Source organism: Phyllostomus discolor, chromosome 4 (assembly GCF_004126475.2).
Source record: "Phyllostomus discolor isolate MPI-MPIP mPhyDis1 chromosome 4, mPhyDis1.pri.v3, whole genome shotgun sequence".
In the NCBI taxonomy this organism is placed as follows: Eukaryota; Metazoa; Chordata; class Mammalia; order Chiroptera; family Phyllostomidae; genus Phyllostomus; species Phyllostomus discolor.
The window spans coordinates 28,059,636-28,087,305 of record NC_040906.2 but is presented as its reverse complement, the minus strand read 5'-3'; the positions used below and the strand labels follow the sequence as shown (position 1 = coordinate 28,087,305).

General features: G+C 43.5%; 1 protein-coding gene and 1 non-coding gene across 3 annotated transcripts in view; one reads left to right on the top strand and one right to left on the bottom strand.

The window, feature by feature from the left end:
• CDK15 (cyclin dependent kinase 15) overlaps positions 1–27,670 on the top strand; it is an 81,757-nt gene that overhangs the window by 45,194 nt on the left and 8,893 nt on the right. For both annotated transcript variants that reach the window (XM_028510631.2, XM_036023059.1), the window contains exons 10-12: positions 1,410–1,473; positions 14,953–15,001; positions 21,340–21,479. In XM_028510631.2, coding sequence (XP_028366432.1) covers positions 1,410–1,473; positions 14,953–15,001; positions 21,340–21,479 — 253 coding nt within the window. The remainder of the gene's footprint in view (positions 1–1,409; positions 1,474–14,952; positions 15,002–21,339; positions 21,480–27,670) is intronic.
• LOC114495893 lies at positions 13,352–13,477 on the bottom strand. The gene has a single exon (XR_003684553.1). It is a non-coding gene; the product is annotated as a U6atac minor spliceosomal RNA (small nuclear RNA).

Below are 27,670 nucleotides of genomic sequence, written 5' to 3'. Positions count from 1 at the left end.
GAAAGATGATACCTACAAGGGAACACACAGAAACAGTACCATCCAAAATCTGAAATGTATTGACTTTGTACTCCAAAGACTTCTATTTTCCTATTAATTCAAAACCACAGCTTCAATTTGGCAATCCAGAGTATAAATAAGATCTTATTTAGTGATGTTGTTACTATTACTGTCCACCAGTTAAAAACCAAATACCACATTCCAAGCTGCTGGGCCACAGAAAAAACAAGTAGGTACGATGAATTTGGTAGAAAGGACTAGAGTTAGTTTTGGGATCATTTTTAGCCAACATTCCACTGCCTAAAAATCTGTAATCTGAACCCTTTTTAATTTCAGCACATTGCAGAACAGCTGAATGCCCATGCTAAGACATAATTTAAGCTGTCAAGTGCCTCCTGTTTCTTTTGTGTGTATATATATATATATATATATATATATACACACATGCACACACACACATACATGTACACACATACACACAAAGAACAAGATACGTACACACACACATAAGCAACAGGAGAGAGAGATATATATTATATATGGCCTTATCATCACTAGTAACTCTCAACATAGCATCCTAATGTATGTTAGTCATGCAATAGATATTAAATTATGAGAATATGACTTTAAGCAAGGTTGTATAATTTGCCTCACAACAACAAGTGAGTTAGTGAAGATACGGGCTGAGGAGCTATATTAGGATTCTCCAGAGAAACAAAACCAATAGGATATATAGATATATTTAAGAGGAAATTTATTGTGGAAATTGGATCATATGATTGTGGAGACTGGGATATGCCATTTGCAAACTGGAGAAGAAGAAAAGCCAGTGGTGTGATCCAGTCTGAGGCCAGAGGCCTGAGAGCTGAGGGAGCTGCTGGTGGTAAATCCCAGGATCTGAAGACCCGCAGACCAGAAGCACTGATGTCTGAGGGCAGGAGAAGATAGACATCCCAACTCAAGAAGAGAGAATTAGCCCTTCCTCTGCCATTTTGTTTTATTTAGGCCCTCGGTGGATTGGATGATGCTTGTCCATGGTGCTAGCCTCCACAATGGTGAGGACGGATCTCTCTACTTAGTCTACTGATTCAAATGCTAATCTCTTCCCAAAACACCCTCACAGACATACCCAGAAATAATATTTTACCAGCTGTCTTGGCATCCCTCAGCCCAGTCAAGTTGACACATAAAATTAACCATTGTAGAATCATAGGAATATACTAGTTTTGCCCATGAAAACTACGAATATGGGAACACAAAAGTTTCTTTCCTGTATGTATCAGCTGGTATAACATGATCTACATCTAATCCTTCCCTGTTCCTCCTTGATCTTTCCTTCATGTCTGTATACCTACTCCATCTACCTCATCACCCCCTCATTTTTCTCTGTCTTTTTTGGCTATGTACAGGTACTGGGAGTTCCTACGGAGGATACCTGGCCTGGAATTTCCAAACTACCTAACTACAATCCAGGTAATATTTGGTTTGAACTTCTGAATGCTCTAAGAATTAGCAGTGTGAGAGATTTAGCTACACAGTGTGTTCTTTTGTTGTTAACTCAACAGCAAAGATAGGTCTAGACAAAATTTTAGGTCTTCTATTCCTTGACTAATCTTTAATGAGGAGGACACTGAAACAGTAGTTGAGTTTAGACTAGTTCTCAACCTCTATAAAACACAAGTAGCAAACTGAACAAGAATTTGATATGACTATTACTGTGGATTCCACACTCATTCCAAACACAGAATAGCTCAAGAAAACAACTCAAAAGATAGTCACTTGCCAGCCCATGACTGTCATTGATTTATTTGGAAAGACAACAGAGGGGAAGTAGAGGTTAGGCCCAGGACAGGCCAGGTAAGATGTCTCTAGATTATACAAGCGTTCACCCAGTTGGTCATTTTCTGTCCCCTTTTGTCCTCCAAGACTGGCTCCCAGGGTGGATTTGGAAGTTTTGGAAATGCTGCCCATAGAAGTCTTTGAGATATTGTCTCAAGGCCATGGCAGAGGTGACAGAGTAGCCAGTCTTCACAAAAGGATGCTGAGACAGAAGGGAGGAGACACGCAGAGATGAAGGGATGTGTCAGATGCTAGAGGAGCAAGAATGGCTTAAGGGAGAGTTAGATATGCACAGATAAGGACAAGATTAAGACGAATACAGCCCAAGTCACCTTTTCTAGTCTTTATATTCTTACATTGTCCCATTATTAAAAATCTTCCCCCCCCTCCAAATTGTTGTTACCAACACTGGTATGACATTATCCTGCAAGGGCTTCATGAGAGCAAGAAATTGTACGGAGATTAAAAAGTGATTAAAGAAAAAAACAAAAGACATAGGAGACTAGAGATTTTTTTTCTTCTGTAACATCTAATACTTTTGCTCAAACAGCTATATATAGGGATCAGGTATCTTGAACTAACCATGATTATGGAAACTTTATAGCAAGCTAAAGACAAACCGTAAAGTCATTTCAGTTTTTGTGAATGATCATATGCATTGGCAAATGGCTTTAGGGTCATTTACAAATAGTTTGCCGTTTCTAAATTTTGCTAGTTTAGTACCTGAGAAAAATGCTGCTATCTGGCCACAGGGCTTCCCTTTGGTCTGAGATAGAAAAAAGAACAGGCTTCTTGTGGAGACCTTGATCCAGTCTGCAATAGGTCCTATCTCCTGTTGCCATGGTTTCTAGGAGAGCCTGGCTTTCATCTTCTCCCACCATACCCACACCTCTCCTTACCCTGCCTATACTCTCTTCTCCATGTGAGAATGGGAGCCCTCAGGCTTCTAACGTGGATGCAAGCATGTTATATCATTTAGGGTCACTGGTGGGTTGTAGAAAACAATTTGGATACTCTTAACACAAAACTGCCATGGTGAACATATGTTGATCCCCCAAACTTAAAACATTTGTGTCTTGGGTTGGTCCAGGCAATAAACAATTTCTTAGTACAGAATGCCTTGATGAGGACAATAATGATAGAAACTTGGCCAAAATGGTCCCCTGTTGGAGTCTGTACTAAATAAGGTAACTGGGTTCCAATAAAACAGTGGGAAATACACTATACTTTTTCATTGTGCTATCGTCAAAGTAATGTGAAATTTTTTATTTATAAAGAGAAATTCTCCAGGTACACCATCAATAGGGTTTGTACTTTGCATTGTTTTCCTAGTAAGCATTCAATTTAATTCAAATGAATCAAATTTTAAGCACCTACTATCTTTTCTCTAAGATAAGTCCAGCTTATCTTGGGCCTGGGGTCAGTGCTATTGGTAACTCAATCATAAGGACCATGTTTTTAAAGGTCCATCTGCCTCTGTGTTCCAGGAACATCCCCTATGTGAATCAAGAAGTCTCTTTGAGCCATTTTCCTCACCCACCCCCATCCCTGGGCTGCTGCTGCTACCCTTGAACTCCAATGATTGAGGGAACAGAAGAGGGGATGGGAGCCAGAAAAATGTCACAAGAGCAGAACTGTGAACACCACTCTGGATGAGATTTCCATTCTTTCCCTTTTCATTCTAAGTAGTAGTAAGAACCCCAAACTTTGAATTCAGCCGGTAGAGCAATTTTGAGGGAGCCAAAGAGCTTAGAACTTGGGAGAATCATCCAGTGTCCATCTGTGCCCACTCTGCCATTCCCAGGCCTTGTCTGGGCTATGTCTGGGAAGACAACACCGTCTCTCTTTGTCCAGGTTAAAACAAAACAAAACCAGACCCTGCTGGAAAGATTCGTCTGGTGAGCAGGGCTGGGGGTGGTTTTAGCCATCAATTCTGACTGTTGTGCCTGATTAAACCTGGGCAATGTAAGAGAAGTGTATAATTTTAGAGACTGGTTTCTTTCTTTCTTTCTTTCTTTCTCTCTTTCTTTCTTTCTTTCTTTCTTTCTTTCTTTCTTTCTTTCTTTCCTTCCTCCCTCCCTCCCTCCCTTCCTCCCTTCCTTCCTTCTTCCCTTCCTTCCTTCTTTCCTTCCTTCTATCTCTTTAGCCCCCTCCCGCCCCCCCAATTTTAAGCAAGCTGGCTGGGAAGCCTGTGTCCTCTACTTCAAAGGGCCAGTTGTCTTATTTTGATGTGGGCAGATTAAGAAGTAGGCTTTGAAAAGTAGGCTTTTTTTGCTTTTTCTTTCTTTCTTTCCTTTTTTTTTTTTAATCTTTTCTCCTGGGATAGCTTTCAGAGCAATATATCCAAGTGTCAGTGAGGGGGTTCTGACGAGCACGGATTCCCAGACTCTCAGCAGGATCATTCTCTAACAGAAATATAAAAGTGAAATATTAAAAACCCTGGAACGTGAACTCCATCTGCAGAGTAGCCAGTGTCTTGCCTGCTTTCACCATGGGAAAAAAAGATCTTAAAAAAAGAGGGAGGAGAAAAAAAAAGTCCTTTGAGTAAGAGGTTTACAGGTTTAGTAGAGCATAGTAACATCCCCTCAAAGAAGTGGGTGTTGCTCTGTGACCCCCCAAAATGCTCCTCCTTTGACTCAGCCGCCAGAACACTCACCCTCCCCTGGCAACACACCCCCTTTTCACATGCTAACTGAGGTGCCTGTGATTGGCTGAACAATAAGCTGGTCACACTTGCTAAAGGACTGCCATCTTTCACACAATTAGCCAAGACACATTAATCAAACTGGCGGGGAGCTGGGGCTGTGCGGGCCTCCTGCAGTGGGGGAGGGGAGCAGTTTTGGTGATCCTTAATAAGAGTCCACAGGAAGCAATAATAAAGGACAGCATGCTAGAGGGGATTCTATCCAGAAAGTCAGAAAAGGTGAAAGCTCCCTATCTGTGAGGCCAGAGGATCCCAGAAGCTTAGAGCAAGCCAGACACTGGTCTTGGCTAAAATCTGCTGATACGAGACAGTAGCGTGAATTTAAAAGTTGGACCCCCATAGACATTTTTACAAAGTTCCCTTGCCTCTTAGATTTTCCCCTGCCCCCAGGAAAATGCACTCAGGGGTTCCTTCCCTTTTGAGCTTCAAGCACTCGGGTCCAAATGGAACCAACAGGAGTAAAGCATATATGAAAGGTAGAGAACAATTTTGAGTCAATTAAGATAAGGTAGTAAATGGCAAGGTGTTGGTTCTAAACTCAGTATTTGAAGGACCTTAAAAACAGTTAATATTGAGAGAAAAAAGTAGGTTGACATTTGTGCATTCAATGGCAATCTCTTCTGGCTTTGCTTTTCCAAATTTCCTCTAAATTTTCCAATGGCAATCTAGAGCTAATAAGATCATACCTTAGAGACGGGTTTGCTACAGAATCATGTAAGGCTTTTAAAAGACTCAACTAAATATTTAGACATTTCTCAGCTAAAGTAAACAGAGGGCTTATTCCTCTGGAGGTTGTCCAGTCACCATCTCATTAGATGCAAAGATCCTGTGATAAAGAAAAACTTTTTTTTCTGCCCACACGATTGCAGCCCAGTTGTGGTTTTTAATGTGTCATTGATTGTTTCATCCAACTTCTTTTGCTCCACTCAAAGGGTCTGTCGTGGCTCTGTTTGCTTCCTTAAACACGGGTTTTGAAAGCACTCATGCTGTGTGAGCTCAAATCCTAGCATTAATGTACTGCTGGGTTCATTTCACCACACTCAAAAGCGCTGAGTTTAAATCCCTCTCAATTCCATTTGAGGCACCAGAAGACTTTATCCTTCTCCACTAATGGTTCCAAGTTTACATCTAGATACTGGGGTCAAGGACAGGAGAGGATTTAGAAATAACAGTGCATGACATTAGTCAATGCATTTGCCAAATTGGCAATTAGTTCCTGATGTGCGTGCAAAGCATCTTATTCCTGACTCTTTGATGCTCGTTCCTATTGAGAAGGGAATAGAGTCCACAGAGGCCTTCAAACTTTTAAAGAAATATCTGCTGAAAATCATGCCTGATTTGTGACAAGAGCTCAGCTGCAGGGAAGCATCCGGGATTATCCTGGTTCTTTCAGCCCCAGGAAGGAACACTGAACATGGTAAGATTTTCCACTGGAGGAACTTAATGGAAATCAAAAGGCAGGAAAGCGGTACTAAAAACCCTGCAGAGGCCCAGACTCACATGGACTATGAACCATAGACAAATGGATCTTGCTCATGCCTGGTGGTTTTCAGTATGCCTGCTTTTTCAACTGTTGGCCACCAGGTGGAAGCAAGAAATAACAGGGACAGGAATATTCTAACAGGAATGCTGACATCAGACAGCATTTCACTGGAGCAATCTAGCCTTTCTCCAGGAATGTTTTATTTTGACCTGAAACGCAGAGTAAGAGCTTCACTTCAACTGATACCACTGTGGAACAGATGATTATTAAAATCCAAAATGATCCTTGTCCCTACTGGAATGGGAAAGAGCTACCGTGCTTTGGACGCAGAGGGTTCTGCGCATGTCTTTGTTGCGAATGGCATCAGTGCCCCTCAGTCACATGAGCTACTAGCCAAGGGAGTTTTTTCAGTGGGATAAACTAAGGGGAAGGACGCTGATAAGAGAGGCTTTAACTATGAGCATGAACTCTTGCATGGACCAGCAAGCCCAAGCTTCACCTTGTACTCCCTGGGGGCATTTGTGGAAGTTACTTATTTCCCAGTTCCCTAATCTGAAAAATGGGAACAATCCAATCCTTGAAAAAGCGTTCCCTATGTGCCAAGCAAAGGACATACATAATTGCTAATTCTTACTTCTGCCTACCAGGGTCGGTGTGGGCGGGGAGGGGAGGATGGGGAGTACCATGATTTTACACCAAGGACTGAGGCTATCTCCCAGGTCCACACAGAGGCACTTCCTACATTGGCAATGGGTCAATTCACAGCCAGATCTTGTTTTTGTTTTGTTAACCAAGCTGTGTCCCTGTGTCTCATGTTGTAGTGCGGTTCTGAGAAATAAGTGAAATTATTAACCTGCATCTGCCATGGTACCTAACTTTTGTTTTTAGATATACTTGACATATAGCATTGTATTTGTTTCAGGCATACAACATAATGATTTGTGTTATTGTGAAATGATCACCACACTAAGTCTGGTTAACACGAGTCACCGCACAGGGTGCCTAACTTTTAGTGGGTGCTCAACAGAAGTTGGTTGTCATTCTGTTTTTCACTCAGGGTGGAAGTTCATTGAGCTGCTCAGTGACTTGCTAAGGTTCAGATTCTTGGCTTCCTTCTAGATGCCAGGCACACCTCCTAGCTCCAGAAATGAAGTTTGCTTTCTCTTGCTTGGGCCTAAACATTGCTTGAATTCACACACCCTCAGAGCTGACCTGCAGTTTTCAAACTCTTACCTAAGTCAGTGTGAGGGCCTGTGAAAGCAGTTCCTGCTAGTGAAGGCTCCATTCTGCTCCCCCCGCCCCTCCCCCCACCCCTGCACTGTTGCGAGAGGCCTGTGCACTCTACGGCTGCAGGCCTCTTCCCTGGGAGGACCCTTGTTATCTACATGCTACGTAATGGGTCTCCAGTAAGGGCTGCTAAAGCACAGATAGAATTAGTGTTATCCTGGCTGATTTCACCCCCCACAAAAATGGCGCAGTGGAAAGAGGGCTGAAGTTTTCTACAGAGCAAACCTGACACCTTTCAGTGTTTTTAATATTTTGTATGTGTCCCCTAACTGGCACATAATAATCACTAATTATCTGTTAAGTGAAATAATCAGTGACTAGAAGTCAGAGAACCTGGGTTCTAGTTCCAACTGTGCCCTCAAGGACTCTAAAAATCCTGTTTTGCCCATTTTGCCAAGAAAGCACACGTAAAGTTATTATTCACATTATTACTGAGTAATAATAACTGCTACTATTGAGCATTAATGATGAGTTAGACACTTTACATATATTATTCTACCTTGATTTACAACAGGCCTGTCATTTGGGGCCTGTGTTCTCACCCCAACTTTACAGACAAGAGAGCTGAGGCTCAGGGGGCATGTGTCCTGCCAGAATACACGGACCTGTGGGGCTCCAAGGCAGTATTCCACAGGACCTGCCAACCATCAGAGCGCAAATATAATGATTTGGTAGCAAAACAATGACCTACACTGGGGACCAGCTAAGAACACTTTACCAAACATTTCTGAATGATTATGTCCTTCCACGCAGACTCAATTTTAGAATCTGTGAGCTTGGCAACATGTTTCTGGAATGTACTGTGAGTGGAGTCCCTAACTTGAGACTCCAGCAGCCACCCCCCAGCTCCACTCCTTGCTCCAGCTAATGAAGCCACTGGCATTCACCGAACCCATGAACCCTGACTGGGCTCATTACTGTTGTACCCTGGAGCGCTGCCGAAAGCTCCCGGGGGGTTGCTATTAACATCTTTATTAACCCGTCCCCCAGATCAGTCAGGGAAATCCATTTAGATACACAGCCCCCTTTGATCTTCATTAATAGTTTCTTCTAGTTTCTACATTTATTTTTAGTTTTCTCATCTTTAATTTATTTGGTGGCAATTAGTAGTTCTTATTGAGGGGGACTAGATGATCTTTAAGTAGTTAAGATTAGGAAAAATTGCAAATGAGTGAAAGCAAGTTAAAAAATTTTTTTTCAAGTAAAACCCTCCTATGTTTCTTCCTAGTTCAAGAAAAGGAGCCTTAAGATTCCAGATATCATAAAAGTGGCTCAAACTGGAGGCTCCTTCCCCACCTCCATGGCCAGAGCCTCGTGTCACTGATCTCTGTAAGACACAGAGCAGGACACACACGTGGGCTTTCTTAAGATACTTTTGCATTTTAAGAATAGGGTTTAGTAAATTTATTTCACTTTTATTTTTTACCTAAACATCAATTTTTCATTCATTCGACAAATATTTATTGAATGCTAGGTGTTGAGACTGGGAGATTAAAGACTAAATAAGACATAGATACTTGCCTTCAAGGCATACAGTCTGGAAGGGGAACAATGAATAATACAAGGTAGAAAGTATTAATACCCCTGGGGATCTCTAGGAACACTAGAAAAAAGGCACCCTTGGTTTGCCTGGGGAATTTTAGGGATCGTTTGAGAGAAAGAGGTATGAGCTGGGTCTCAAAGATGATTAAGTGGGCTTTTTCCAGGTGAACAAGAGGAAAAGAACATTGTAGACAAAGGCACTTGATACAGAGGAGTAGGAAGGCAGGTATGTTTGGTAATATACCAAGCAGGTCAATTGCTCAGGAAAGCTAAAATGTTGGTTTTGTGGTAGGACATTGCTGGAATTCACCTGTATGGGTAGACAGGGACCAGATGCGGAAGGGCTCTGTAATCATCCCAAGGATTTGAACTTGACTAGTAAACAAAGAGAGGCATCGGATGATTGTTGGCAGGGAAGTGATATGGCAGGACTTAAATTTTAGAAGAATTGCTTAGAAGATTATATGTAGAATTAAATTGGACAGAAGCACTGTGACAATGCTCTTCAGGGGTGTCCAACCCACAGCCCATGGGCTGCATGCAGCCCAGGATGGCTGGGAATACGGACCAACATGAAATCGTAAATTTACCTGAAACCTTTTTTTTTTTTTTTTTGCTCATCTGTTTTCATTAGTGTTTGTGTATTTAATGGGTGGCCCAAGACAACTCTTCTCCCAATGTGACCCAGAGATGCCAAAAGGTTGGACATCCCTGCTAGATTCTAGAAGACAAATAGGAAGTCTCAACCAGAGCCATGGCAATGGATAAAGAATGGAAGGGACAAATCAATAAAGCATCTAGGAGGTGGAGTGAAAGGAAAGTTGTAACTGATTGGGTTTAAGCTATAAGGGGAAATGCATCTACAGTGGGTGGAAGAATGGCAGCGCCTTCCTCTGGCACAGGTAATAAAAGGGGGAAGAAACAGGTTTGTGGAGAAGGTAATGAGTATAAGGTTTGGGCATTTTGAGATTAGGTTAGTTCTGGGGCCACCAAATGGAGATACCTGGAAAGCAATTAGAAATAAAAGCCTGTGATTACAAGAGTCCAATCTAGAAATGCAAAAGCGGAAGTCGTCTGCTTAAAGTGTTATTGAAAGCCCTGGGTATGAATTCGATTGCCCAGGGGAGAGTGTGTAGAGAAAGAAGACTGTGTTGGAACCCTGGGGGACCAGTACTAAGGATCAGGCAAAGGAGAAAGGGGTCTCTGGAAGCTGAGAAGGAGCATCCAGAGGGGCTGCAGAACACCAGATGATGATAATGATGATGATGATGATGATGATATACCACTAAAATCATATGGCTGTAATCTCTTTGAGGGAAGATCAAATTCAAATCATGTCTGTGTATTCCCAGTGCTGAGGACAATGCCTCTCTGTGGTGGGCCTTAAACATTCGTTGAGACTCCTATGAAATGGCAAATATTGTCAAATGGTGCATTATTAAATACCATCAGCAACGAGTGGCCGAGCTATAGCTCAGACACCATCTGTGGCTGTGGACAGACATTAAACATGGAAAGGTCCTGGGCGAAGAGGAGAGACTCCTGGCTTTGTCATCCCCTCCACCCACAGCAAGCAAGGCCTGGCTTCCCCTTCCTCTACCAAGATCATTACCTTAGGGGTTGGCTTCAGAGCATGAGATATTTCCTTAAAATTCACAGAAAGTTTTGATGCAGGGTTAGAAAAGTGATAAACCACACATGTGTGTGGGAGTGCCAGGCTCAAATGCCAAGGAACACCCTCAGTGAGAACATTGCCTTTTGGCATCCTGGTGATGCCCAAACAGGAGTCTAAAGCCTGCTAATCCAAAGCATCGGAAGAGCCAAATTTAGACTCTTTGAGCCAAAGACTAAGGAAGCTTCCAGGCCAGGCACCTAAGGAAGAGGGAAGCAAGCAGCCGGGAGGGTGTGAATGTGTGTATTTGGGGTCGGGGGCAGGCGGAGACAGAAGAGCTACAGATTTTTGTGGTGTGGTTTTAAAGTTACTGCTTGAGATAGTGAAATAAGGCTAACAACATTATCAACTATTTAAATATACGGTATCTCAAGAATGCATTGTATTTGGGAAATTCCAGAGGTGTAGCCCAGTAGACAGCACTTATAAGATAACCTTAGGGTGATTGTGACAAGACTATAGTAACTAGAAAATGTTTTACCTTGAGGTAAGACTCAGAATAGTCCTGGTGATATTTTATCAACCAACCAACAAATCTCTGTTAACTAAGGTTACTGTTCTTGAAATGAGTTTTCTTAAATATTTATGAAAAAAATGCATCATTTGACTATGGTAGCAACAGTTCTGCCATCATTTTAGTTTTACTCTATTTAGTAGAGAAATTTAGTAGAGAAATGTTCAGCTTTTAAAATTTCTTTTTGTAGCTTACTTTGCTTTTCCTACCTCAAATTCCAGTTGAACTCCAAATCGAACTCTTTTAAAGAGAACTGCAGGAGAAAAATCTGGTCTCAAGGTTTACCATCAGCTTTGGTGGGAAGGGAAATAAGCTGCCTACAGACTCATGATTTTTAGAGACTACTGAAGCCAGAGAAACAGACTCCTCTTGAAATGGTCCTGTGTAAAATGTGTGTCTGTTTGTGGATCATTCTCTCATTGATCACTTGTAGCTTAACTACTGGCAGAAAAATCAATGGGAGAGAGACAAGGTCATTCAGCATCAGGTTATCTGCATAGGAGTGGGACAGGAGGCCCCGAACGGGCTTTGGGCTTTGGCTGGGCTTCCTAACAGCAACCTGAATGACTCTGGACACATTAATCCCTCTATCTCAGCTCATGCAACCACAAAATAGATGTGGGAAGAGAGTCAGGCACAGTCTTTGCAAGACGTGGAACCTCAAGTTCAATGTTATTACATTGTCTCCTGGCGCAACTCCTAACTGGTCATCCTTTACTGGTAGAATTTATGCAAACTGACTTTTCCCTTATCAGGCTGCTTCTTTCCCATCCTTGAAAAATACCTCATATGAGTCAGACTCTGTGTTCTACAATTTTTATATACATTGATTAATTGAATTCTCCCAACAAGCTCACTGAGAAGTGTGTGGGAGTCACTGGTGAGGGGTCAACCCTGCCCTCCTTGCTACACCAGCCTCCTCTGCCTCACTTAGCGCCACACTGGAAACATCTGGAGACCATTAAAGACAATAATAACACCACCACAGTGGACTAATGCTGGATCCTCCCCAGGACTGGCGAGTCAGACTCTCCTGAGCGATGGCTGCTAATGTACAGCTTGGCTGGAGAAGCACTCTTAGACCACGCTAGCTCTCTCAAATGAGAGGTAAAGACAAGAAGGAAAAAAAAAAAAGCTATGAATAAGACTGACATTTATTGAGCCCCTACTAAACATCAAGTGTGTAATCTCTAATCCTCCCATACAAGTGGGAAAATTATTCCCATTTTATGGATTTGAAAACTTTGGAGTTACTTAGAAATACCTGAGAGGAGAGAGAAAAGCGTGGTAGGTACATCACACAAGAGAAAAGACAGAAAGAACAGAGGCAACACATCAGGAATTACTTGTATTACACTCATGATCCTATTTCTTACAGTGACCCTATGCAGTAGGGACTAGAATTGTCCCCCTTCTGCAGATGGGAAAACTGAGGTCCTATGAGGCTAAGCAGCACCCTCAGGCTACACAGCTGATAAGTGGCACAGTGTGGATTCGAAACCTGGGTCCAGGGTCTTAACCACACACGGTTTACATCACCCATCACTTTTCAGAGGAAGAATAAGAAGAAGAGAAGCAAACAGGATATATTTTGTTTAGTGCTCTGGGGAAGGTACTTTATATTCATTATCTCAATGAATCAGTGAATTCAGTGAATCACTTCATCATTTGAAGGGAATGTGACCTCCAACCTGAGTTAAGGAAACAGGCTGGCCATGGTTAAAGCTTCTTGCCTAAGGTTTCAGTGAAACTGAAGCAGCAGTTTCAAACCCTCGGTTCAGTGTTCAAACCCTAATTCAATTTATTCCAAACACATGTTCCACAAGGACAACGCCAAAGTTAGGAATAGTGTTAAATACTAACGGCCAAGCAACACACAGAGCTCCAAGTAGGGAAAAACAGAGCATGGGAGAGGGCTGAAATGGATTTCATTATGCTGGCTGGAAATTGAGATGTGACTGAACGAGGAAACATTTTAGTTTGGTTTGGTCAGGGAAGGACTGCAAATAGGCAGCAGAAAGTGATTTGGAAACTAAACATTTGAAACGCCAGCTATTCTTCTCTTCACTGGTTATTTGAGTTTACGCACAATCATCTGAACACAGGCCTTTACCTACAAGGGCTTCCCTTAGTGCCCCCGGGACCATCAAACGCCAGCAGAGGGGTCCGCATGATTGCATCTGACCTTGAAAACTCAGCTTTGATCACTTTCTTTAACCACTCCTTTTATTCTACTACTGTTATCACTATAATTCCATTTAAAAAAAATTATTGTTGTTTAGTTACAGTTGTGCTGCCTTTCCCCCATCACAAAAACAGTGGTCAGAGGCCGCGAAGTAGGTGGCCAGGCCAGAACTGTGTGCGTGTGGTTAGGCCAGAGGGCCCCTTCCATCCTTGTCAAGGGGGGTGCTAACCTTCTCTCCTTTCATATACTATAATTCCATTTTTAATTGAAATTACTTTTGAAGTTTCAAAATAATATGTGATTTTTATTGAAAAATAAATTTAGAAATGTAGAAGTGACAAAGAAACATAGAGGTTTCCCCGTAAGAAGGGGAAAGCCCTGTGTAACCACTGTCAGAATCTGGTGAGCAGTCTCCTGGGTCGTATTCTGTACATTCATGTAGATGAATTTGTCAGCATTAGCAAATCAGTTTTTGCCCAAATACAATTAAATTCTTTGTGGGGTAAACAGTCTTAATATATTCCATTACTGAGGAACTGGAGTAAGAGATCTTTTAAAACCAAAACAATTACACTTCAGGCCCAAGAAAAGTATAAGGCGAAAACATCCATTTACATGAGAGCTGACGTACACTTTTCTCACTGGAGCGGGAAACAGAGGGCTTTGATGAGGAGCATCAGCTTATATCCCCTGTCGCTTCTCCTATGGCCCTGAGATGGAGGAAGCATTCAAGTAGCATTTCCTGAATGAATGGGAATTGTTTCCTTTATGGTGGTTTTATTTTGGGCTAGTGTCAATACCAAGAATAGTAGAAACACATGTAACCACATGTAAATGTTATAACCAGTGCTCCAAACATAATTACAAATTTTATTGTCATCCATTTTGGATCATTCAAGCCAGGATTCACTTCTAATTTTACTGCAAGTGACATAGGAAATTTCCCTGTTACTTTTTACCACTTGTGTGACTTTGCCCCATCATCTGTCATATGATTTTTCATGAGGCAAATGAATTATAAGCTCTGAGAGAGTGGAGAGATTTCTTTTCATTTCTTTTGTATTCTCCAAGCACTCAGTATACTGCTCTGCACACAGCAAATGCTAAATAAATGTTTGTTGACTTTTCCTGAACATAGTGACTATATTAGTTTGCTAGGGCCACCAGAACTAAATACCACAAACTGGATGGCTTCAACCACAGAGGTTTACTGTCTCACAGTTCTGGAGGCTGGATCTGAAGCTGAGGTGTTGGCAGAACTGGTTCCTCCTGAGGGCTCTAAGGGAAGGGTCTGTCCCAGGCCCGTCTTGTAGATGGCTGGCTTCTTGTGTCTCTTCACATCATCTTCCCTTGTACATGTCTGTCCCTGTCCCCCTTCTTATGAGGACATCAGTCATATTGGATTAAGGCCCACCTTCATGACCTCATCTTAACTAATTATATCTGCAATGACCCTCTTCCCATATAAGGTCAAATCCTGAGCAGTTAGGACTTCAACACGTGAATTTGGGGGAAGAGAGACACGATCCAATGCGTGGTAGTGACCTTACCCAGACTCATCAAATATTCATAGTGAAAAGAGGTCTTAAACGTCGTTTACTTTGCCTACCTGATACCTGAATTCTCTCTTACTCAAAGCCAAGAAGAACATTTAGGATTTGAATATTGTTGGAAACAGGATTTTAGGGTGGTTTTGTTTTTTAACATGCCTGTATGTGCTTTTCAGAATGGTTCCCACTGTCTAAACCTCAAAGCCTTCAGCGTGTCTGGAACAGGTAAGCACCACCTTGAAAGCCTATCTTTCAGCAGGGTTTAAGGGACCATTTCCCTGGACTTCAGGCCACGGAGCACCTCAGTCTGCAGGCCCCCAGGAGATACCTCTGGGAGAGCCAGCCTCCTGTGAGTCTGTTAGTTTTTCTCTATGGACCATTTTACATTCACTAAGATTAGTCATTAAAATTGTTTTGTGCCCCTCAACCATGCCCAGGTTCCTGAGAATGAGGGAGTGTTGTTCTGCAAGAAAACCTAGTGGGTTTATTATTCTCTGACACAGAGAAACCAAATAGCATCATTGAGTGGCTATTGGAAGGGGGTGGGGGGAGCTTGATTCGGGAGGTCATGCTTTCCCAGGCCCTCTCTACGCAGTCTCGCTCAGACCAGGGCAGACTTTTATTACCAGCTTTCAACAAATCCCTAGTTTCTTTTGCAAAGTAAAACAGATAATAGAGACATTCCCGGAATAGTTAGCTAACTAAGCCGTGCCAGGCAACCTCAGGGCTAAGAAGAACTCAGTGTTTTCGGACAATGACCAATTACAATAACCAGTATTATTTGATCTGAGAGTAATTAGCCGAGGCTCTGTTCTTTTTGCTTCAGTGAAGAGGCAAAAAGGGCAGTGAGGAAAACATCAGAGACAGGGGAAACGAGCTCAAATGTCAAAGAAAAACACAGTCTTGCAGGTGGGGAGAAGGGGAAGAAATCCCAACTGAACATTCGAATGTTGTTCTTCCCTGCAAATGTGGTAGAGTTTAGCTCAGCCTCATGTTGTTTGATTTCTCCAGACTTAGTGTTCATGTGCTTCAGAAAGCCTCCACGTGGAGTGCCTATCAGCACAGAGTAGAATACAGAACTACGGGTTACCGAAGGATCTCTTATTGGGAGGCACCCTCCCCTGTCCCCATCAGGGTGTCTGCGCCCTCCATACTTATTTTCAAATGCACTGTACCAGGGAACTGCTGTTTATCATTTCTTTTTAAATGTGCAAACTTTCTCTTCCCTGCATAGTCAGGTAACTCCGAGCCGGACATATTTGTGTTTTAGCACTGTCCTGTGGCTTCCTTCCATTTCACGGTCGGCTTACCATTGAACTACAAACCTGCAAACAACCTGAATACCCTGTGCAGCTGCTGCTGGCACTGTTGCATGACAGGAGAAAGTGCCGCCAGCCTTTGGCTATTGTCCTACCAGCCCTTCATTCTAGGGCTGAGCGGGACTTAAATTAGCTGAACATCCCTTTGACTTTTCTGACCAAGTGCAACACCCAGCACCTCTGCCCATTGCTGGGCTCCCAGCAATACCTTTGTCTTAGTTCGGACTTCTGGCTTCTCTTTGCTCAGATCCTCAGAGCAATGAGTAATGTCTAGAGCTGTGTGGTCTAGTACAGTAGCCACTAGCCACATGTGGCTATTTAAATTTAAATTCATTAAAATTAAAATTCAAGTTGCTCCATCACTCTAGTGAAACTTCAAGGGCTCAATGGCCACATGTAAGTAGTGGCTACACTATTGAATAGGGTGGAAATAAAACATTGTTATCATTACGGAAAGCTCTATTGGATAACACTGGCCTAGGTTATCACCCAACACAATTCCTGGCTCTGGCAAGGTCACTGGCATTGAAAAGGGTCTAGTGTTAGGTGGGATGTCTGCCATGCTGCCTATGTTATTTCGTGTATTCCTCACAAATTTCATTCCTACTTTAAAGAGGAAGAAACCGAGGCTCCAAGAAGTCACTTGGCCAAGGTCGTCAAGCTAAGAGATAGAGCCAGGATTCACCCAGTACCCAGGGCTCTGTGGCTTTGCCAGTTGAGTCAGGTCACAAGTGTGATGAGTGAAGAGCAGCCAAGGTGTCACTGGCTTCTCTACGGGATTGTAGCCGAGGTGCATCAGATCTGTGCAGGGCTATGCATGCCCCCAGGGCCTGGGGTGTGCCTGGGGTTTGGTGGTGACCCGATTGAAATGGGCCTAGCAAGTGCACACGCACATGATAGACAGATTAGGGTGTCACAGCTTCTTGGGTGTTGTTTCTCCCTGGTGTCGGATACATTTCTTACTGGGGGGGGGGTCCTAAATTGACAGCATTAAAGAAGTACCCACTCTCCTGAAACAACAAACAAAAAGGTCATTCTTGGGGAAAAAAAATGAAGATATTTGAATAAAGCCTGCAGTTTAGTAAATAGTATTGTACCAATAATAATTATTGGTTTTGATCATTTTACTGTGGTTAGGCAAGATGTTAACATTAGGGGAAGCTGGTAAAACATACAGGACCACTCTCTGCATTATGCCCGCAATCTTCTGTAAACCTAAAATTACTTCAAAATAAAAACAAATTGAAAAATAAAAGCGCCTACTCTATCCCTGCCTTTTTTCTCTTCCTGTGGCTCCAGGGGAAAACAACAAAGAGCCCGGCTGAACTCAGTGGCCAGCCTTGTGCAGCAAACAGACAAAGCCCCTCCACTGTCAAGGTTGATACCAGGCAGCAGGGGCAGTGGGAGATTTTTATACTCAGAGACCAGTTGTGCTGTTGCCTCAGGTTCCTGAGAACCACCGGATTTTAGATGTGTGGAGTGATGAGCTGGTTGGTGGTGCTTTGCACCACCCCAAAGCCTGATTTTTCTTTTTCTCCCAGTTTGTGTTGCTATTCTGGACTTCAAAAATTAAATGTGCATGTCCTCTCACCCAGCACATCTTTTAGGATCAATTTACAATTTTAATCTTTCTTTACTACAACTCTTATAAGCAATGGGGCCTGTGGCAATTCAGGTTAGCTGGAATGAGTTTGTTTTCCTTGCATACAGAGACAGGGACTCTCCTGGGATGCTGGTAGAAATAGAAAATGATGTTCTTAATAAAAAATTTTTAACATGTTGTATATTCTTCAACCTGGGAATTTCAGTTCTCAGAATGTGTACTAAGAAAATCATCACACGGGTACACAAGAAGTTCTCTTTGAGGATATTTGTCACAACATGATTTTAATAGTAGCCCCTCACACTCGAACAAAAAAGAGAAACAACTTCAATAAGTGCCCGGCCATGTAGGTTATGGCATGTCTGCATAATGGAATGCTATGCAGCCACTAAAATCATGTCCTAGGAAGCTATTCCAAGTCCTGGAAAGGTGATCGAGACAGGTGGAAAAAATTGGTTATAACAACATGTAGAGTATGATCCTATTTTTAGGTAAAACAAGAAAAAACAGCATAAAAATAAAGGGCTAAAGAAGAAAAAAATGAACATGAAAGCAATGGCGATTATCTTTGAGTAAAGGGAGTTATCTAAGAGTGAAAGAGGGGTTTTAATTTTTTCTCTGCATTTTCTAAGAGTTCCTCAATAAGTGGAACAATGGAACACTTCTCACTTTTTGAAATGTTACTAGAAGGAGGGTTTCACCGGAGGACTCTTTGTCTCTATTAACAGACTCTCATTAAGTGGGTGGGTGGATTCTCTTAACCCTGCAAGATACTTCAGGCATGTTTGGTAGTCAACATCACAAGCCTAACAAATAATATTTATTAACATTCAGCCTATATGGAAAGGTGCTGGTAGGCCAGTTAACATTTGTGGTGTTCACTTTCCATGCCAACGCTCATGTCCAAAGTAGAGGTTGTAACCAGTGAATCATTCATTGTTCTAGTAGGAATTGGAGTGGGTCTCAAACTGTACAAGTGAGGCAATAAAGGTAGTCCATAGTAAGCAAGACTAGAGATGGCAGAAAGAAGCAAAATGAGACAAACGTGGAGAAAAAAATTATCATTTGTGCCCAACGAAGCAACATTTGTATCCCTGGGGCTCCTTTTTCAGCTCCCAAGTACAAGTGCAATGTGCCGAGAGCAAGAGACCATTAGGATGCTTGTCCAGCTTGAAAGGCCCCACTGTGAGCTGCTAGCAAAGGCTTGTATTCAAGGAGGGCGCAGATTTGGCTTACACAGGGAAGACCAACATGAAGCTGGCTCTTAGAAGGAAAAGACTTCATTTGTATGCTTTGCCCTGATCACTGCCTCTGCTAGCGAAGGAGCAGGAGAAGTGGGTGGTGGCAGTCATAGTTTGGAGGCCATAGGGCTGACACAAATCCTGGCACCACTAGAAGCCTTGTGGGAAGAGTGGGGAGAGGACTAGTTAATTAGAAGAGGAAAGTCCTAAAAAGGAAGTCCTTATATTACTACTCTCTTTTCAATGTTCTGATAAAAGTGGCCTGTCCTTCCTATGTGTCCCTGCTATCCCCGTGAGCTTTTCCTGGCTTCACCAGCCATCCAACATAAATACAATCTAAATAAAAACAGCATGCATGCTATGCTAACACCAGTTCAAAACAGATCCCGTTGTCTTCCTTATCCAATCAGATTGCAGCTCCTCAGCCTCTTCTACAGAGGATTTCTGTAACAATTCAATTATGAGCCAATGGATGGGAGTGTGCAGAGAGAACAAATCACCGATTAGGGTGGAGGTGGATGCTGATAGATGCATCACTCTGTCCTCACCACAACCACGTATCCACCCACCCACCCCTGGAAATTCACAGAGTGAGTTCAGATCCCAAGTTTGGCATATGTGCCACTTCACTACCCTATAGCAAGAGCGAACCAATGACACTTTCTTCACAAAGTTTTCCCTGAATCTCCTTCCAGAGTATTACCAGGCCCTAGTGATTTGTACCAGCTTCCCCACTCCAAACCCCATGTTGTTAGCCCTGAAAACCTATGCGGGGCAGGGCACCCACGCCCACCAGCCCCTCTCCAGGCCCTAGCTACTAAACAGGCCTCCATCCCAGATTTCCTTGTCTCCTGACTGGCCTGGAAATTTGCAAGGACTGGGGATTTGCAAAATTTTTTCTTTAAATCTATAAAGCAATTAATTCCGAGGCTGAGGGTAAAGTTACCTATTTGTAGAAACAGTTTTATGTCCTGGGAATGAGATACCTGAAAGTTTCTTATGTAAATCCTATGCAAAAATTAGGCAAATTACCACTCTGAGCCAGGACTTCCAGCCTCACTACATCATAGAAGGGGAAGGGTATCAGTTCCTTGTTGCTTCAGATTGGTATGTATATTTGACATTAAATCAGCCCATCTATTTCTGTTTAATTGGGGATTTGCATGGCCATGCAATTTAATTCTGAATGTCAAGCATCAGTCCTGTGGTTAATTGCCTCCTGGGACCTGCAGTTTTCCGTCTTGTGGTTTTCCACTTGTAAACCCTTCTGTGGGCTCCAGAGATGGGTGTGTGCACTTAAACAATTGACGCTAGATTAGCAAAGACTTTCAAACATTGTAAGTACATAGGAAATGTGAAGACCCACAAGGCCTGGAGGATTAGCCCCTGCAACCCTCTCTAGCTTCGTATCTGGCCCCTCTCCCACTCTTTGTCTAGGCCAGCCAACTGGCCTTTCTTCCTGTAAACTCACTCTTCTCCCTCCCACCCCAGGGTCTGTATGAGCACCACAGATCTCTGCCTACGTTGCCTACCCCAATTCCTCAGCTCTCAGCTCAAATGTGGCTTCCTCAGGGAAGCCTTTCCCCGACTAGCTCCCCCTACTATCAATCAGATATCTGGGCCTTTTTCTTCACAGTTGTACTTATACACTTATAGGATAAGTTGACATGTGTCCGAACCCTCTACTAGACCAAGCTGCCAGAAGGCAGAGTCTCGCCTGTATCTCTCAGAGCCAGTCACCTCCTAACACATAGTAGTTGCTCAACTGATGGATTTAATGTATCTCCAGATTTATAATTCAACATGAGGATCTGTCCTTACTGTCATTTGGGTACCTAATTATCTCTCTTCCTATGCTCCATCTCAAGGAGAGTCAAGAGAACATCTTCACTAATAACCCTAGGAATTGAGCTTCAGAAACACTATACATAAGGGTGTTTTCCACCCAAGCTTTAACCTCCAAAATTGCCTCTCTCCCTCTTCCCCTTCCAGGAGTCAATGCTTGCTGCCCCTGGAGCATATTTCCAACCTGGCTTTTCTGCTTGGTAGAGGCTGCTGTGTTCCTCCAAGGAGAACCCTTAATTATACATTTCTGCTTCTATAATTATAATTCTGGGTCCTTTATCTATACATGGTGCCAGAGACACTATGGAGGCTGGGAGTGGGGGTAGGCATTGAATGATAGAATACTGAGCTTTTTCCCCTTCTTAGTAACTGGACAGGTAAGAGTTTCACTGTGGAGGTTATTTTTCCACTTGCTATCAACTTGACTAATCCCAGGAAAATCTATTTGAAACATTCTTCCAGCCATTTCCTTTTCTTTCCTTTTCTTCTTTCCCCTTTTATTTATCAGAAGGGAGGCCTCTGGAGAAACGCTCTTCTTCTCTTCCATTTTTTCAGGTTGGGAAGAATTCCTGAAGCTGAAGACCTGGCCTCGTTAATGCTGAAAGGCTTTCCCAGAGACCGCGTCTCCGCCCAGGAAGCCCTGGTTCATGATTATTTCAGCTCCCTGCCATCTCAGTTGCACCAGCTTCCTGATGGTCAGTGAGGGAGTGAGTGTGTGTATGTGTGTGTGTGTGTGTGTATACACATGGTCTTAGAGTCTAAGTGTTTCCTCTGAGCACTGGCAAATCATAGAATTTACAACCAAATGTGAGCTTGGAGGCCAATTTGCCCAGGAAAAGCAAGGTGGGACGCAATCTTGCTTGAGTGTTCATGAGATTCTCTAACACTCAAAAGCACTGGTGGATTCAGGTGACACAGGCCTCTTTGTCATGATCAAACCACTTCCCATTTACACACTTACACTTAGAAACTGGATGAGAGGAAGGTTGCCTCTGAGCTTACTTTCACTAGCATCTGCCAGGAAAAGCTAAACCAAAGCTTCTAACAACCCCCTTCTCTCTTTCCGTGGAGGGTAAGATGATAGGTGACACGGATATGTCAGAGAGGAGAGCCAGGCCTGTCTGGATTGGTAATCTGATGCTGCCACGGGAAGTACTGGGGCGGGGCGCTGCGGGGAGGGGAGCACCCTCCCAGGCCAGACGCCCACGGGAAACACAAGTTACCCTGAAATCAGCTTAGCTGCCTGGGCCTGAAGTCATCCTCCAAATCTGAAATCTGCCGAGGGATCATGTGGCTGGAGCTCTCCTCATGTTTCTCAGAATGTGGCCAGGAAGGGCTATGCGGAGGATGTGGGCAGTGTGGTCATGGCCCGGGCTGTTGTGGGGGACTATCCTTAGGTGGGGTTTCTTTGAAAACACCCACCATCCAACTGAAAACAGTTTTTAGAAGTCCTAAGCTAGAAAGAAGAAAGCTAACAAGAAAGGCCTATGGACTTGGACTGGGAAGGAGGTACTAGAACGGGATGGGGAGCTGCTGTGCAAGATCCTGGGACATACGGCCTGGCCAGAGTCTCGGGGGTTTGCAAATGCAGCACCACGTTGTATTGAGGACATTGTCCCGCAGTGGTTCAAAGCTCTTAGTTTGTGATTTCTCAAGGTATTTTATTATTAAAGTGAGTCCTTTAGGATCTCCAGAAATAACGAGAATCATACAACTGGGGTTAATGTGTCTTACTTAACCCTGTGAAAAGAGTCAGTCATCAGTATTTATTAGGTTGCCATTGAGTGTCAAGAACATATTAAGTGCTATAAAAATTGAGGAAAAAAAAGAGGCTTGTCCTTGACCTCAAGGATCCCACGGTGTGGGAGGAAAAGAGGGTGAGGAAGAGGAAACAGGGCACCCTCGTACACATATTAGCACAAATCATATCTAAACAGCTCCAGTCGGTGCATAATCAGCTGCAGATGTTCAGAGAATGTGTGTGTGCTGAAGGCAGTTCTTTGGAGGAACCAGAATAAGTCAAGTGAGATGGATTAGACTGGAGGTGAATCTGGAGTGGAATTTGAAAGGAGGGAAGGGACATGGTTTGGCATGTGGGTGGAATAAAAAGCATTCCAGGAGACCTATAATTCTTACTGGTACCCTCCTGGTTCCTCTCCCCTCACTTCATCCCCTCCCCCCCCCACCACCACTCCCATCCCATTCCCTCTTCCCATGCTGAGCCCCTAGATCTCTCTTTGTTAGCTTTCTCCTCTCAGGCTTAGGACTTCCAACTACCACTTCAGGCAAGTATACAAGCTTGGGTGTACTCTCTCTCTCTTCTCTCTCTCTCTCTCTCTCTCATGCTCTCATACTCTCCTCTCTCCACTTAAAGAAACTTCTCCCATTGGCCCTCCTCCAGGATCTATTATTCCACATACAGAGTACTGCTGGGATCTTCAAAGTTTTCTGGGCATCAGCTTTTGCCTGATGAAGGGTAATTAGGAAGAAATAATCGCTGTCCAAACTGATGTGTTGTTAGAAATTGGAGTTTTGGGTTTTCCTGGCCGTCTGAAACAAAGCCACCAACAGAGGGGCTCTGCTTGCGTGTGTGCGCACACATGCAGGTGTAAGAGAGAGACCGATCTGTATTCCTTCTCTGTTCGCCCAGCCACAGAACCCAAATCTACTTTGACACTTTTAGAAAAATGAAAAGATGGAATCTTGCAGGAGGCTGCCTGTGCTGGGGGAGACGAAGAACGCTCACAGCAGGAGGGAAGTTGACTTTTCTTTATACATATAGGGGTTTTTCCATGCAGAGTTTAAATTATGCCTGATAAAAGGAGTTTCATGGATGTTTCAGGTCTTTCAAATTCTCCTGGCTTCCTCCCAATTAAATGAGGTTTGTCAAAGCCACGGGGCTCTGCTGCTGCTGCCTGGGCCGACAAGCACTTCCTGCAGCGACATCTCAAATCCCCGAGGGAGAAGATGAAAGGGCCAGTGCCAAGAGACAGGGGAAGGGGGGGCGGGATTGGGGGTTCATGTGTGTATGTGTGTGTGCATGTGGGAGGGGGTGCAGAAATAGGTTTAGAGACAGACCAACAGATGGGACTTGGGACAAAGTAGACAGGGAAAGCAAATCCATCAGGAAAATTGGAAAGAAATATAGAGGAAGAGAGAGAAGCAGCTGGGGCCAGTTTGTGCACCTTGACAGCAGTGGCCCTCACCAAGGGCACATCCACTAGAGCAGGGGTGTCAAACGCATTTTCACTGGGGGCCACATCAGCCTCGAGGTTGCCTTCAAAGGGCCGAAGGTTTATTTTAGGACTGTATAAATGTAACTACTCCTCAACAGTTAAGGGAGAGCTTGGTGCTGCCACCGGGTAGAAACAAGGTGCTGGGCCAGATAAAACAAGGTGGAGGGCTGGATTTGGCCCTCGGGCCTTGTGTTTGCCACCTGTGCTCTAGAGGATGCATCCCCTTGGCCTGGCAGCGCCAGTGTACTTTTTTATTGCCCATGGTAATGAGCCTTTATTAAGAGCCTCCTTTGCAGACGGGGAACACCAACCAGTTATCGTAGTTCCCAACCAGTAGAGACACAGAAGCTATATCCTCATCCCTGGTGGGTTGCCCCAGGCATAAGAATTGTGCAAAAATAAGACATGCTCTTGTGAGGAGTTTGTAAAGAGAGTTTCCCTGCCATAATTATGCAAGAAATTTTGCTCTCTGGTGACAATTCAGTATGGAATGATTTAGAGGTTTATATTTATATCATTTTATTATTCTGGTTGCAGGATAACAAAGTTGTCACTTTAAAATATATTCTGTTTCCCCTTTGATCTGGGAGATGATGCCAACTCTTACTGTCTGCCCTCTGAAGAAGACAGTTTAAGCATGAAACCTGTGGGTGGGAAATATGTGAAAAGTGGAAGGACAGCCTAATACTCAGTGGAGGAGTGACATAGATATTCTCCCCCAAATGCAAGAATTGCTCGCACCCATCCATGTCCATTTTCGCAAAGCCTGAGAAGTCCTGAGCAACCCTTTCTCCAGGTCGTGACAGTAAGCTCATGACCAGTGGAAATCAGAGGGTTACTTGCCATGAAAATCCAGGAATTCCAGGATTAGTTCCCCTTTGGAGAGAACTCTGAAGTGGAGAAGCGTGAATATTAGAATGGCAAGCGTGTGGGAACTTCTGCCCAGCGCTGACGTTTTCCCTTATTGGCTCCTGAACACCTGAAGAAACATTTGCTGAAGGAAAAATTATGGGGAGTCTCTCTCAAAACACACCAACACCAAGCTAATTGCTTTTGCAGATGGCCAGGGAGACGCTCTTCTCACACAGCCGTCAGCCGATGGCCACACTTGTGGTCCTCGAGCCTGAGCCAGCAGAGCAGGACGTCAGCTGGGGCAGCAAAGACCTAAAATTAGGCCCTTGGCAACTCCCTAATCTTAGCTGCAGTTTCGGCTTCTTCGTTTAATTCCCTCTGCCCTCAGCTTGAACTTGGGCTCTGGGAAAGGAACACTGTTTAATGATTTGGGGGTGGGGGGAGTAGAAAATCATTAAGCTGCCCCTTGTAGAAACTGGCCCCACTCCGTTCTTGCAAGGGGGCCTTCCAAATGTCACCCTTGGAGAGTTAAGACTGATTTTGGAAACCTGCCATTTTGAACCACAGACACTGATCCACAAGAGTATTTTTTTTAATCTAGGGCAGTAAACGCCACGTGATTTAAGAGTCTGGTCCTTAAGCCCCGGTCCTTGATCCTCAGGACATCAAAGGCTCTCTCTCTCTCCCGTCAGTGGGTCCCATTTTGCTTTCCAAATCCCAGACGGCGTATCTCCCATTCTTTCTTCGGCTAAATCCCCCTTCTCCTTTAAAACGTGTTTCCGCATCTTGGGGGAGAAAAGTCCTAAAACTTAAAGACCACAATTGTTTCACAAGTAATTTTGCAAAATCAATTTACCAGAGTCCTTCTTGTCATACTTGTTGGGGTGGAAAAAGGCATGGCATTTACCTCAACCCTCCATCCCACCACCCTACTATCTGTACTCTGGTAGGTCTTCAGCAGGCTTACTCATGGTTCCCAGTAAAATCTGAGTAATTTTTTGTTTTGAAAACAAAAAAAAATGGGCTTTCTTTTAATATCTCTTTAATATTCAATATGTTCGAAGATCCCTTGGTATCACTTTCCCAAGCTCATTTCTCTAGGCTGAACTTCTTTGACCTCCCGCCACCCCCAGATATAGGTTCTGTTTCTCTCCTTCATCAGCGTAGGGCTCAGCATAGACTCAGTTTCCTAACACAGTGGGAGAATTATGTTCCAGTTCATTCATCGGAGATTTATGGAGCATGTATTAGGTGTGATACTGAGGGATGCAAAAATGAATTAGTCATGGACCCTGTCCTCAAAGAGCTTACAGCCCTTAAGGAAATGAGACAACTACCTCAACAGCTGCAGATCAAGTGTGAAGTGCTCTGGCTGCTCAAAGGAGGTGAGATTAACTCCAGCTGTGGGGATCAAGGACCACTTTGTGAGTGGAGTGTGAAGGATGGTGGGGTCTGGATGCTTGGGGAGGAAGAATACCCAGGGAGAAGAGTGGCATCCTCCTCATATTAGCATCTAACATTGTTCTGAAGGTGTCTTTTACAAAAACAATAGTGTCACAGTTCTGATTTACATTTCATCCTGATTTTTACTCCTTATCAATAATGTAAACACTCTTGCAATAATTTAAACACTCTTGAACATGTATTAGTGAAATTTAGTCTAGCTTCTGTGTATGCTTATGATAGCAAACCATTCTATTTATTGTTTTATTGTCTTATCTATTCAACAGTCAATATTTTGTCATTTTAGAAGCCAGGTTTCAGGGGTTAGGCACAGTGGGGAAGAGAGGTGGTGGATTCTGAGCCAGCTCTCTCAACTCTGTTCTGCTTCTAGGACAGACCGCCCTCCCTACCTTTTAAATTCTTCATTAACCAGTACTTAAGAAGTAAGTTAGGAAGTGTCCTCCATTACACACCTCACAGTTGTCCCCAGCCCATTCCCATACCTTAGGGGAGATGCTGGTTTGAGACATAGCTTAAAGCTGTTGCATAGAGCTGTGTTGCTAGGAAAAGTCTGGGTCAACCAAGTCCCTCAGCCCCACCAAGCCCTTAAATTGGTTAAATTTGTTAGCATGAAAGAATCTCCAAGCAAAGATAAACTCTTCAGGAAAGAGTTAGAGACCTTTGAGTGGGAAGGGTCTTAGAGACTTGTTATTCCATATCCTCATTACATAGGTGAATCCCAGATACCCAGGAAAGAATAATAGTGGTTGCCATTCATTGGACATTCATATACTTTACCTAAATTCTTTTTTTAAAGATTTTATTTATTTATTTTTAGACAGAGGGGAAGGGAAGGAGAAAGATAGGGAGAAAAACCTCAATGCATGGTTGCCTCTTGAGAGCCCCCTACTGGGGATCTGGCCTGTAACCCAGGTATGTGCCCTGACTGGGAATTGAACCAGCAACCCTTTGATTTGCAGGCCCATGCTCACTCCACTGATCTACACCAGTCAGGGCCTACATAAAATTCTTATTTAATCTATACACTACCTGGCAAGGCTAGAGTTATTATCCTTACTTACCTGTTAGAAAATTGAGTCTGAGAGAGGCTAAGTAAATAGCTCAAAGTTACACAGCCAGTAAGTGGGAGAGCCATGATTTAATTTCAGACTCCCAAGCCACTCATTACTCACTGCTGCTCACTGAAGATCACATGGGAACTTAGTAACAAAGTGAAGATGGGAACCAAGATTTTGATTCCCACTCCCATGACCTCTGCCCTGTCTCACACACTACCTATGTTTATTTTAAAGCCTTCCCAGGAAGGATTCCACATGACCCCAGGTAATATCTCA